This window comes from Anoplolepis gracilipes, chromosome 14 (assembly GCF_047496725.1).
Source record: "Anoplolepis gracilipes chromosome 14, ASM4749672v1, whole genome shotgun sequence".
NCBI classification, from domain to species: domain Eukaryota; kingdom Metazoa; phylum Arthropoda; class Insecta; order Hymenoptera; family Formicidae; genus Anoplolepis; species Anoplolepis gracilipes.
The window spans coordinates 1,705,916-1,720,251 of record NC_132983.1 but is presented as its reverse complement, the minus strand read 5'-3'; the positions used below and the strand labels follow the sequence as shown (position 1 = coordinate 1,720,251).

At 34.2% G+C, this 14,336-nt stretch overlaps 2 protein-coding genes across 2 annotated transcripts; both read right to left on the bottom strand.

The window, feature by feature from the left end:
- Positions 1-756: 756 nt before the first annotated feature.
- On the bottom strand, positions 757-5,145 carry LOC140673108 (interferon-related developmental regulator 1-like). The gene is made up of 6 exons (XM_072905768.1): positions 4,882-5,145; positions 1,968-2,440; positions 1,629-1,882; positions 1,306-1,549; positions 997-1,212; positions 757-921 (listed from the first exon to the last, which is right to left on the bottom strand). Exons 1-6 carry the CDS (start codon positions 4,913-4,915, stop codon positions 835-837), a joined length of 1,308 nt encoding a protein of 435 aa, XP_072761869.1. The 5' UTR covers positions 4,916-5,145; the 3' UTR covers positions 757-834.
- A 1,528-nt stretch (positions 5,146-6,673) lies between these two features.
- On the bottom strand, positions 6,674-14,176 carry LOC140673578 (27 kDa hemolymph protein-like). The gene is made up of 4 exons (XM_072906607.1): positions 13,800-14,176; positions 7,544-8,029; positions 7,238-7,403; positions 6,674-7,079 (listed from the first exon to the last, which is right to left on the bottom strand). The coding sequence occupies exons 1-4, from the start codon at positions 13,840-13,842 to the stop codon at positions 6,824-6,826; spliced, it is 951 nt and encodes a 316-aa protein (XP_072762708.1). The 5' UTR covers positions 13,843-14,176; the 3' UTR covers positions 6,674-6,823.
- Positions 14,177-14,336: the final 160 nt, after the last annotated feature.

Sequence of the window (14,336 nt, the reverse complement as noted above, 5' to 3'; positions counted from 1 at the left end):
ACTGTGATCGATGTTTTTAATCGCGAAAGACAACGGGATCTGCTTAGCATACATTGGACTGTTCTATAACAAAAATTTTATTATAGGTTTGACGAATAATAAAACAGGAGGAAATGTAATAATTTTACGCGTTTACATTTGTCCTTACAATCTACATTTTAGTTTATTTGAATGTGTATCGTTACAACTTACATGTAATTATGTACAGTGGTAGTTTAATATTTCGCACGGCTTTTTATTGTGTATGCATATTTATATTAATTACTGTTAATAATTGAAAAGTGTCATAAAACAGCATGCGTTTGCATGTATTTTAATGAAAAAAAAATCTCGGTTTTCAAACACAAGACAAAAATTCCGTACGTAACTATTAAAACGTCATATAATTTGATTATTATACGTGTACAATACATATTCAAAGAAACAACAGCGACGTTAATAACAGTTTAAAACATATCACAATGATCATTATTTGAGTCAATACATTTATTGAAATAATTTATATAAAACGAGTTTATATATATATATAACAGTATTACCAATGTATATACACATATTTAGACTTGTATATACACACGTGGACTTTATTAAATATCATTAAATAAAGGTAAAGCTGCTAAAAACCGGTGAGAGATAGAATCATGTAGAGAATTTTTTGCGAGAGCAGAAGATGTACATGCGTAGAATATATCTGTACAATTTCAATTTGACCGAAAATTTCGATATCGAAGAAACAATAATTTGCGCTATTAAATAGTTAATAAATTAACAAAAAAAAATTCAAATAGATTTACATTACACTAAAGTATCAGACGGCCAGCATAGGAGCAGAAATTACGGTGCCATGGCTGCGGATCGTTTATCACGGTTCTTGTTGCGCTGAATGGTGCGTGCCTTGAACGCAGCCGCGTTCATCAATGTCTGCGGGTTAAAAAAAAATAAATTAGTCATGTTGCTAAAGTAAACGATTTCTTTTCTACTAGTTTCGATACCTACTCTTTCCAATTTACTCGTTTTCACCGTTACTAGTGGAGGTAGAACTTTGTTGCCAAGATGGAAAATCTCGCGCAGGAGTTGATTTTCAGCAAGATGGATGTTGATACCGGGGCCTAACAGCCGGCAGCAGGCGTTGTACTGGGTCCTCGCGCACCATCCCTCTAAATACAAGACCTCTTTGCCGAATTTCACATGCATCTCCGGAACAATGTCTTCCTGAAAATGGAAGAGACATTGGATATTTTTGCATCTCTCTTTGTCTCTCGCTTTTCAAAACAGACAAACATTGTAGCGCGCAATACAACTTACTTCGATATAACGCAGAATATCTCTAAAATTAGCACGCTGCTGCTTGCGATCTTTCTTAGCCCGATACTTGTTGGAATCCGTGGCGAGGTCCTTGAGAATTTCAACGAGGTCGAGCGCCCAGTCCTGCTCGTAGTCGGTGGAGAAATCACGGCCGAGTTCGAATATCACGGCCAGTGCTTCGCCAGCCGACAGGCGTACGTCGAGATGCGGTGACTCCAGTAGTTCGCGCAATCGATTAAGAGAGCTGCAGAAGAGAGAACAAATTTGATCGCATCGTCTTTAACCGCTGTCGACACGTGCGTGCGACAAATTGATGACTTTACGGCATGTAACTGTTGGTTCTGTCGCTCGTGAGCAAATTGTAGATATCCGCGGAGGTCATGACTGTCAGAAGCAGGGTCCAGGATGAAATAGCTGCTGCGTGTAACGCCGCCACGTCCGTGGATATGTTTGCGATCGCGCCGTTTCCCTTCAAATAGGACCCGGAGAAGATGGACGACAGTAACTGTACGATTTCCATGGTGTCACCCGCGTCGTTGCCGGACAGGAACTGATTCACGGCCAACGCCCAGCAACACTGGAATCATTTCGTTAACGTAAGCTCATCTGATCGCTCATGCAAATCAATATCTCTAATAAAATGTGATATATTTTTAGATTACCTCAGCGCGAGCGTGGACAGGAGCCGTATTATCGTTGGCGATGAAGGTCAGGGTCGACTTGAGGTCCCTGCAGACAGTCTCGGCGCTCTCGAAAGCCCCCAGCTGGACGCACAACAGGGTGCTTAATCTGGCTGCGGTCGACTGCTCGTCACCCCGGCCTTTTTTCAAGCCGCGCTCTACGGCGTCCGTGATGGTCATCTTTCTGTCCTCGACGAAGTCCGGAATGTACTTGATGGCGAAGATCTTCTCGATACCGTTGAAGCATATGACTCTTCCCTTCGCGTTCTTCTGCGTCAGCCCGTCGATCGCCTCCTTTAGCTTCTCCTCGAACGCCTCCTGCTGCGCGAGCTCGTCCACCTCGTTGTCGTTCGCATCCTCCAGCATGCTACGATTGTCGGATTGGCCGCTAATCTCGCTGCACGCATCATTGTTGACCGAGTCCTCGTCGGATGTAAACTCAGCTCTTTTTCCACCTATCGTCAAAACACAAGGTTTCGTCATATGACTTGATAGCTTGGTGTAATATCTATGCATAAAGTGCACTGAATTTCGACATTCATATATTTCTCGTTACTTCCATTTATCTTTAACGAGACGTTAAATACGATTAACTAAAGTCAAAAGCATGTGCAAAATGATTTCATATGTCTAATAAGAAATGCTATGCTGTTGCTTTGGAATTACTAGTCTCGTATATTTAATTTCTATTTATTTTAATTTTAATTACTAATATTTAAAAAAAATTAAAAAATTTAAATTAAAATTAATAGTAATTAATAGTAATTTAATTTAATGTTTTTTTCTCTCTAAGAATGTTAATTTTATTTTTTCCTCTTTTGCACAAGAGGAGAGTGCTTTAGCAAATTACAATTTATTACTAATGTATCAATTAAAGACCGACGCTGAAGGTTTCAAATTTTATACGTCAGAGAGACCCTGCAAATCTAACAGGTATGTAATCGAGTATATGAGAGGAACAACTGAAAGTGAATGTCATGTTACATAATGTAAAATGTACACAGCTGTTGTACCCGCTTCCATTCATTTCGCATTTACGTGTTTCACAGCAGATTATAATTATAAAAAAAGAGAGATTGCGATAAATTATATGGCGCATTTTTACAGAAAAATTTGTTTAAACTCGAAGTTAAAATTGGAAATACAAGATATATGTATATATATAGTAAACTAGTAATGCGTATTTAATTAAATATCTATGCTCTATATATCTGTCAAAAGTTTCCGTTATTTTGTAAAAATACATTCATGCGTCATGAAAAAAAACAAAAAAGTCATCGTGTATTCATAAATTTATAATTTCCAAGAAAGAGAAATATTACATGTATATTCTCGTCTATATATAAACTTTATCGATTGGAATAGATTGCATATTATCGCTAAATTATTATTATTATGTGCCGAATCATCGGCAGAAACAAACATGCAAAAAATGGCCATTTATCACAATGAATACGCGCCGCAACTAATTAAAAATTCGCAGAATTCAAGTTAAGCAGAAGGACCTTGGTCGAGGGGCAAAGGAAAATATTTTTAACCAGAATATGCATTTTATCTGCTTTCGATTAGAGTTAACGGACAAACACACGCGCTGCATAAAAAGAAAAAAAAAATACGTATCGACGAGAAACATATGATTGCCACGGATTGCCACCGATTGCGTAAATTCCTGTATACTCGCCGCTCCAACCTAAATTGCGTTGAACGATTGAGAGATATCGAGCGAATCGTTATTCGTACGTGAATAAAATGAGCAAATAATGCAAATGAGAACAAAAAAAAAAAAAGCGAAAGTATTCAACAAACGATATGTCAAAAACAGTAAAAAATATCTCTCTTCGTATAATTTATTCCCAGACAGCACGCGATTTTTATGACGAATATTCATAAATATTTGACTATTTTTTTGAAATATTATATAAACATAAATTATATATAATATTCAAATAAAAAAATAATATATAATATTAATATTTTATAAATATTCCTTAAATATATTTGCCGAGATATATCTACGATAAATCTTTATAATATATTATATAATCTGTTCAATACAAGATAACAAAAAAATTTATAAAATATTTTTTAAATGTTCAATTAATTATTATAAATATTTCGTATATATTTTATAAATATTGTCTGCTGTCTGAGATATTCTAGACGTTCTGTCATTAGCATTGTGTTACAAATATATCGATGATTTAAGCGGAAATATGCGCACGATTGTAATACGCAATTGACGTCGGATTCCCTATAGCTTCCCATGGAATGTTCTATAACCTCTTACGGGAGCACATGTTCCAATTTCGATGGCCCCTTATTTAGTTTTCTCTCTCTTTCTCGCGTTTGTCTGTTCACCATATTTTTTTATCCGCATTATTTTAAGACGGAGAACGAAACGCGAGGAATCGGCTTCCCTATCCAGGAAGTGTCGGAACAGCTCCATGTGCCAGAAGGCATGAGAGTCACATGGGAACAGTTATGTCCGCCATGGCTGCGGGAAATCGCTCGCGGGCGGATTTTCGCGCGCGAAACGGGAATGACGTGAGGAGAGGACGCCTGGGAAAAGCTTCGCGAAAAGGATAGACGCGTGCGATCGACGTCGCGTCGCGTCGCGACGTCACGTGCGTGACGTACGTACATGAGCCGAGCAAATAAATATAAAGATTTCCATTCCGCGCGGATGAATCATTGGACACGGGACAAACGAGCGGGCGGACGGGGCGCGAATCGATAATTTAATAATGTCGAGCGCGTCACGTGCTCCGCTTTTCCCTCTCGTTAACGTCGTAAGATCCTTTCTTTTTCCTCTCGTGAAGAGAGGAAAAAGAAGTCGAGGGAGAATCGATTCAACGAAGAAGGGCGAAATATATTTAGGATATTCGGTTGTACTTACCGCACTTTCCTCTTCTGCCCCCTTTGCCTGGCATCGTTCCTCAGCTTGCTTATTGCACAATTGGTACTAGGTGAAAGACTCGATCAAGAGGGTAAATGTCTCGCACTAGTGTTTTTCTTTCGTATACTGAATACGCCACGTGAATTTTTCGTTGGGAGCAGACGAAAACTCATTAACATGTTGCGGAGCGTTCAGAACATACACGCCGAGACAGCCTACGGTGGGCTTTCTCAAGTGCACTGGCTGTCCTTCCTTTTGCCTGTTTCCTCCTCCGCTTTCTTCCACTTCTGGCCGCCACACGAACTTGCCCGAATACGCCCGAACGCGGCTCGCGCGCGAGCCAATCAGCTGTTCCGACGTCACCAAGTTCGCGCAGACTCGCCGAGGAAATTTGAACCGGGCTCAACTCGATAGAGTGAAATATTTGTACGTAGATAATGGTTTGATAGAAGAAAAAAGAAACAAAATTATCATTCTTTACATAATGCACGTTATATTTTATAACAATGTTGAAAATACCTCTTAATCTGTCATAATGATAAATTACATTGTGATAATAAATAATTGTGATGTATTTAGAGAAAACAAAAACGATTTTTTAATGTTAGAAATATTTATGAAATGTGAAAATTACAAATTCTCAGAAAAAAGTTGTAAAATTTTTTAGCACACTTGCGTCTTATACATATATATCTAGACTAATATATATATATATATAAGAAAATTCGTTAGTAAATAAGGTATTGAGAATATATTAATTCATTATTTTAACGAGATATGTCATTATAAACAGGCTTTGGTACTTAAACTATAACATACGTTAAGATACATTCGCCGTAACTTACACGTTACACTTGCATTAACATTAATAAAATGAAATATCATATATTTATTGGTGCGTTTGAGGAGAAACTATTAACAAAAAGTGTTGTTCTAGCTTTATCACTTACTCAAAGTTAAATAAGGACAAAACATGCTGATAGCATCTCCTCAAATACAGCTTAAGCATTACCAGTACAAATATCGTGTCGATTTGTTAACTCTAAGAGCACAATACTGTTTCATCTTTTGATTGTACAAAATAGTACAAAGCTTTGTGTGAACCCCAATATAATATATGTATAATTTATTATTCCGCATGTAAAATATATAATTTTAGGTATTATTTTTCTTCCATAAGCAAAAAGTCAATATAGTATTTTTTTTACTTGTGAAACAGAGTTATTTAAGACCTATTTTTGTAACATGTACAAAATACATAAAAAATGTACTATACTAAACATATTGTACTCCTATTAAATGGTATTGGTAATGTAATTTATCAAATGTGTATTCAGATTAAATATTTTTTTCAGAGAATTGTTATATTTCCTCATATCTTCATTATGCTATTGCACAGTATAACAGGACTAAGAGTAGGTATATAAATACAATATATAAATAAAATTAATTATTTCTATAACGCAAATATAAACATATATATTCAACATATAGCAATTTAATATTTATATACTTTACGCTGAATATATAGCAAACAGAAAAAAAAAGATTTGTGTCATTTTATATTTATATAATTACTTGAAAATGTTTTTTAAATTAATTAACGTCTTAAATAATTTTCACACATTACTTTCGAGGTAAAAGAAAGTATGTCTACAGAAAAGAGAACAAAAATTGAAAAATTTGTTTTGTTAAAAAAAAAAACAAAAAACATTTTTAATAAAAATTGTAATAAAAAGAGAATATTAATATATATATATATATATATATATATATATATATATATATATATATATATATATATTAGAAGTGCAGCACCTTTTCATTCCCAAGTAAGTCCTCATCGTACATATATATCTTTGTTTCGCTGTACATTCTCATCACATAGTTCTGTTTGTCGCATCGACACGTGTTTGGAATATAAACCTTATAATATGTATGTTTACATTGTTACAAGAATGAAATTACTATAGCTTGCTATAATAAACGGAATGATTATTAAGATGGAAAAAGTGGTTATCAAGCGCGAGGAACTGGATGCCGAACCGGTGGCAGCCGCGCTTTGGGCTTTGAGTATATTTTCGCACGGCGTTACTTTCTTGACAAAATTGAATATGGAATCCATTATATTTGCAGGCGTTGGATCCGAGCACTTTTCCAATTCCTCCACGACACAAGCTTGCAGGCTGGTCATATCTCTGTATGATACAACAGATAAATAATTTAATTTAATTTAATTTATAAAAATTTTTTAAAATAAATATTTTCACATTGTCAAATTTCATACCAATGAAAACAAATGTAAAATTTAAGGCAAAAATATTTAAATGGAACGCTGACTTTGTGTACGTCTTACCTGCATTCTCTATCGCCAAAAGTCAGCGACGGCAAGCTCTCGAGTCCGATTAAATTGTTAGTTGGATCAGTTTTTGGTATGTAACCACCATAGGTTTTGTTGGCACAGTTTTGAATCTTTTCCTGTTTATCTTGGAAACATTCTGGTCCTCCGGCCGATATGAAAACTACAAATATAAGATAGTCATATCATATTACTATGATACTAACAACTGGTATAAATTTTAATAAAAAAAATATCTAAGAGATAATTTTTTGAATCAGAGAACTTAAAAAAAAAAAAAAAAAAAAGAAAAAAAAAACTTACGGGCAATGCGGTCTCCCTCTTTGAAGCAAATGAACTCCAACAGAGAGTCGGTGATGTTTAGAACAATCTTTTTGTTTTCCTTCTCCTTCTCGTCCAAGCAATGTTCCACCGTGTCGGTCAAATTAGTGACGCAAGCACGCAAAATGGAACGCTTGTTGCAATAATTCTTAAACACTATGTCCAGGTCGCCGGTCGGCTTGTACTTCTCCATCTCCGCCTGAAGTTCCGTGATGTTGATGAGCGACTGAAGACACTGCACCATGTCCATCTGGGCCCGCTGGGCATTGTCGAATGCGGTTGGTCCGCCGTTTTTCGTACACTTTTCCTTAAAGAGATTTTTCGCCTCCTCGATGTTGGGCAGTGCTGATGTGTTCAGGTTCAGATTCTTCAGTTCGGGGATGTTGCCAATCACTTCGTCCACCTGTTGTTGTAATTCGTTGTCGGATACAGTTGTAAACTGTTGCGAACGTACGCATGCAACAAGGCCTGAAATAAAAAAAAAAAAAAACAATGTTTATCTTTTATAGAGATAATTCTTTCTTATAAAATTTATACGTATATTAGATGGAAATATTTTTTTCAGGCAGAATCTGCAAAAAAAATTGCAACTCACTTTTCATATCTAACATTGAGAGAAGAGAAAAACGAGAGTAATTACGGAATATACTTTGACTCCTTATTATATTACGTTATACACCAGAAGAGAGAAATCGATAACATTTATGATGATATTCTCATTAATTATACGTGTTTTTCTTCAAATTATATCGTGTCAGTTGTATAACATTTCCTTTTATCCTTTGATTTATATATACAGAAAAAAAAACATCGGTCGAATTAGATCAGTCCAACCTGTCAACGAATGACAACTACTCAAAAGCGGCATACAATGATCGCCTTTGTTACGCAAATACGTCTTGCATACGAAATTGCACTCTTATGCAATATATATACTTCGATCAAACCGGCAAGAACTTCGCTAACGGGATCCGCTCAGGATGACTTTGTAAAAAGTTGCATTTTTTTATTTCTCTTTTTTATTAATTATTAATAATAAAATATGTAATATATAGCGTTTTGGGATGGCGTTTTCACTCTTTACAGTCTTTGTTAATTTAGAATAGGATATGATTTGCATTTAATATCAATCGAAAGAACCAATGTTTCGATAATATGATGATAATGATGCAAATTAATCATTGTGGAAAGATGTACTGCTGATTAACTGTTTTTTTTTTTAGAATTATCATTTGCTTTGACCTCGTATCGCGATTTTTAACGTAATTATTTGCGTCATTCCCATCGTGATATAAATGTAAATGTAATTTATTCGGAAATGACGTAAAAAGGGTATGCGGGATAGTAGATAAAAAAAATTTCGGCGGTATTTTTTTCATTAAAACAAAACTAGAGACTTCTTTAACGAATTATGTGACAGTTTTCTATAAAATATTCATATAAATGGTTAATCTTCGAATTTTATTAAAATATTAATTTGAAAAATACTCAAAATTTTAATATTACGTAATACGTCGCAATATATCCTGAATTTTAAATTTTAATTAATCATTAGGCAACTGTCTGTATGAAATCATATAATAAAAAGAGGACTGAGGATAAGCTTTGTATAATTTATTATAACTTTCAATCCAATTAATTCTTTTACATGTTATCAATGTTTTTATAATTTTTTGCTTGCAAGTTTGATTTCCGAATCCTTCATCGATACTGGATTATCATTCCTTTGAGTCATTAAATTATTCTAGTATCAATAGAAAGAGTCTGTTGGAGCCAAGCTTCCTTGCATGCGAGGCCAAAACGCGTAATCTACGGACTTTGTATTCGCCTTAGTCAGCTTTGAATCAGCAACCGCATACATTTTATCTTTCTCCTCTTTTGTTGCGTTTCTCTTGCAGGAAATACATGTAGTCGCGATAGAATGCGAGCAGGCTACCATCGGGAGTTTCGCTTTCTTCTTTTATACTTTCGACTGTAATGTTTCGACCTGTCGATTGTCAGACACGTCGTACCTACTTTAACAATACCTGAACTCGCTGTCTCTCTCTCTCTCTCTCTCTCTCTCTCTCTCTCTCTCTCTCTCTCTCTCTCTCTCCTTCTCTCGCTCTCTCGCTTTTGTCTGCAGCGTAGAAATCCTTTAAATTGTTACAATGTGAGTAATACGGTTTTACCACTTATATATTCGCGAAACAAAATTTTAAAGGCAAACAAGTACGTATCTATCAGATATGAATCATCGTATCCACACAGAAAAAAGAATATTCTTTTATTTTGCCAATATCTTCAATTCAAAATGTAAATCTCGAAATGAGATTATATTGCGTTAAACAAAGAAGATTTGCTTAAATGAAGACATTTTATATAGTTCAACCAAGAAAAATATACTCTTGTTATTTAAGAATAATTTTCTTAAATGGAGAGGAAAAAATGTTGGAGAGAAAATAACACATATTCACACAAATCGAAGATTATAATTTTTTTAAAGTTAAAATAATTATTATATTCTTGAAATGACGATTGTAATATTGAAATAAGATTATAATATTGTTGAAATTTAAGATTTTTTAATTTTTCTAAGAAGATTATAAATTGTTGCGTATATATGAAACAATTAAGTTAATATAAGTTTTGATTTGACACTTACTTTTTTCTGTGCAACAAAAAAAAAAAAAAAAAAAGAACTTTACTTAATTTTAACATTTCTTCATCAATATATATAAAATTGTCACAAATTCCGACTATCTGTGTTTGTCAATCATTAAAAGCTCATGGTAGATAAAAAGATTTTTTTCGGCAAAGCGAGAGAGATAACTCGACTGCTTTAACGTAAATTTAATTGGTTTGACAGATTCATCTCATGCAATTTCTAATAAAAAATTCAAAGCCTATTAGTAAAATAATTCATCAAAAATTTGAAAAAATTCCGACAATCAAAATGAGTCAATTTCGAGAAGAATGATATGTATGATACATCGATATAAAAGTATATGCGTTTCTAATTCCCAAGTAATCTTTCATTGCAATTCCTGATATTACGAATCTTATTGCAGGTATTATAAGTTCACTAACTAAGCCGAATCATTACTTGGATTCTTCCTCTTTGGTAATAGATGGCCAGCAAATTGTTATAAGTACGCAGTGAAAGCGAAACGCGTTCGCTGATTTCGCGCGTTACGCACGTGAGTCGTTTCACGATTCACGATGAACAACAGGGGATCGATAATGGAATTGTGCGTTTTAAATTACACGCGAATTATGTTAATTATATGCGAAGAGTATTTATTGGCCCTCCTAGATTGCTTAACTGTTGAAATTATAATATTTTTTAAAATTATATATACATTAGATTCGACTTTCGCGCGTATTTGCATTTTATGCAGAGGGTTTCTGCAATTTTTTTATGTTACTTTATCCCACAGAAAGTGGCTGAGGCTAAACAGATTCTGCAATGCTATGGCAAAAGTGCATAATCGCATAATGAGAAAAATTTCAAAGTTACATACAGATGTTAACGAGTATAATATGTTTAATTTTGAGAAAAAGAATGGCAAGACATTCTCTCATTGAATAAAATAAAATATTTCTTTAATAATTAATTTCGGTTAATTTTATTTTTCTAGAAATTTATAACTTATTTCCAAAGCTTTACCTATCGGAATAGTTGGTAGAAATTGAATAAAATGGATTGTTCTGCTGAATATGCAGATTTTTTCTTCTTCATTTGATGAACGATGATTATTGCAAGATTTAATTATTAATATCGTTTGATGTTTTAAAAACATATATAACATAGTATAGATAATATCTAATCTGTTTATCATGTAATGACGAAGTTCAACATTTAAATGCATAATCGCGGCACAAAGTGCGATCAACACACGTTGAAGGTTATATCAATGATTTGATCAACGATCGAACGCTATCACGCTTTGACAATTCAATAAACACTAAATAGATTAAAATTCAACCTACGGTTCTTCATAATTTATTATTTTTCACGTGAATAATAATTTTTAAAAACTGATAAAATTTTCGCAAATAACATTTTATCAAATAGTTTAATATATAGATAAATTAAAAGTAAAAGCTCATTTCATTAAATTATATAACAGTTTGTGAATCAGCATAATTTGAACAAATTTAAAATGTCCATTTTAATAGCGTAAACACGTGAAAACGATCTTTGTGTGTTATTCATTACGTAATAATTATCATCGATATATTTTTAATATATTTATCATTTTTTTAATTAACATTGATATTAATTACATTAAATCGATAATCTCGGAAGCTGATTTCGTCAAAATTAAATTTTTTTTCTATAATTTTTAGAGAATGCATATATAATTCAATATTTAAATTTAATAACATCAATTAAGTAATCGTCTCGATTTTTATAGAGTAAAAAAATTTCTCACACAAAATAATTAATGTAAATATTAACAGAGTATTCTGTAAATCTCGTAATAAATAATTTTTGATGACATTGAGTCTTTTTATCTTTTCAAAGAAATCTATTCACAGTTCAATTAATTGCACGCATCTACAAACAATAGTGATTCTCATTAGAATTATAATTACGATTTAGGAATTTGAAACAATAAGGTCGACGATTTCTACATTCGATTAACGAATGCATTAACCGCGATTGCAAAAGTTGAGATGCGTTTTATAGTCGATTGCAGATTACGTTACCGCAATAACTATGTGTATGTGTGTATATAATGCGTGTGCGACTAACATAACATTAATCATTAGAAACCGCGGTAAAATTGCGACCTACCTTGCGAAACAAAAACTGCAATCTACTTATATTCGCGTGTGCAGTCTAAGATGTGGAATTTTCAAATTACTTCGCAGAGTAATCAAAAGAGATTGATAATTTCGATTTTTAAAATCGATGGAAAGATCGTTCGTACGTTTCTTTCGCCTCGTCGAATTTACGCGGTGAAATAATATGCAACAGTTGACTTTTGACATCTAATCTGGCAAGTTGGCCGTAAATTACCGAGTTAGCATAAAACGATCGACATCAATCTATTTTTACTATCTACAGTTTAATTGATCAACTGGCAAACTTCTTTTAATTAAAAAAATATTTTACTCTTGAATACTCGCGATCGAATAATTTTTTTTTTTTGTAATTATAACACAAATTGAAAGGATATTTTTCTTATGTGTCTTATCTGGAAAAAAAAATCTCATTTAAAAAAAAATAACAGATTATTAAAAATCTTTCTAGTTTGAATTAATTTGCATGAAATCGTCGTTTTCCGCGAAAGAAAACTACAATTATTAAAATTATAATTATTCGTAACAACTCACGAGTTTTCCTGCATTCTAAAGTGTCTTATTCGACCGCGTGCGAATCGCTTTATATATTATGGTGTCAGAGAAGCGAGGGAAATATTTCTCGAGAAGTCGTGTATGCCCCACCGGATGTACGTATTGCAGTTATGAAAACATTTTAATTAAAGAAATAATTGTAATGTATTTAAAATGTCTAAGAGATATTGTTGTTTGCAATGCTATAAAACTAGGAAAACATATTCCTTATCGATATTTTTTTTTGCTAAACTAACATCCCGACCTTTGTTTACAATAATGAAATATGAATCACCAAGTACATACATATCGATTTGATAACAATCTTGAGATAATTCCAAATATTATGTATGTCACATTTTGTGAATATATACATATATTATGTATTCTAGATAAAAAATTATATGAGATATAATCTACGGAGTTTTCCACGTTCTCTCTTTCAATTTCCTATAGAATTTCTCCAGATAACGCTTATCAGCATCTCGTGCAAACAGCATCCGCTTTCTCTGTTTATCACTTTTGTATACTATAATGGTAACGCTCTCTTTTATTCACGCTAGGAAGGTGAGAGGGGAGGATCTTTCCATCATGCCATAAAATAACCGGCATTTTTTAACATCTCTATTCGCGTACATTTCAAAGTTTTATATTCAATGCCCTTATTTTATACTTGAAATTTCGATGTCCAATTTATAGTAGAGCAATCTACGTATCGGTTAAAAAAAAAAAAAAGAAAATAAATGATGACTTGAAAGTGACAAAGTCTAAGGTCTTATCTATTAATGTCGATTAAAACAGATGACATACATATAATCATTAATAAACTAGACTGTTTATATTATCATTACTGTAAGCACGGTTTCAGGAGAAAATGATGGAGCGACAGAAATCGCTGTCACCGGATACGTACCAAGGAGTAACAACGTTACGGCAGTATACGTGGTCAACTTCATCTTGTCTTTCGAGCAGAGATACTCACGCAGGGAAGGTAAATCGAGCGTAACGCAACTGCAGCCACACAGTGGCACCACGCACTTGAGTATAATCACAGGCACGACAGTACGTACGTTACACGCACGTGCACTTCAGGAGGGGCGGGAGGGGGACGACGCACCTCGCTCGACTCGACGAAACACACGATAAAGACACGTTCCCGTTGCCAGTCGGACCGTCTCTGCCCGATTCTTGTCGGGATCCTTTATTGCGAGAGAGCGGGCGCGACGTGTTGTCAGCTGGTTCCCTAACCGCTCGGACGGGGAAGCTGGAGAAGGTAAGGACGAGGGAATAGAGAGAGAGAGAGAGAGAGAGATGGAAAAGAGAAGAGAGAGGCAAGAAGAAGAAGCAGCACGCGCGATAAGCCCACCCCTTACACAACGGCGGTCAGTCCGCGACTGAGCGCGCTCGGCGCATGCGCCGGTTTTATACGCACGCGCGCCATCTCGCGCCC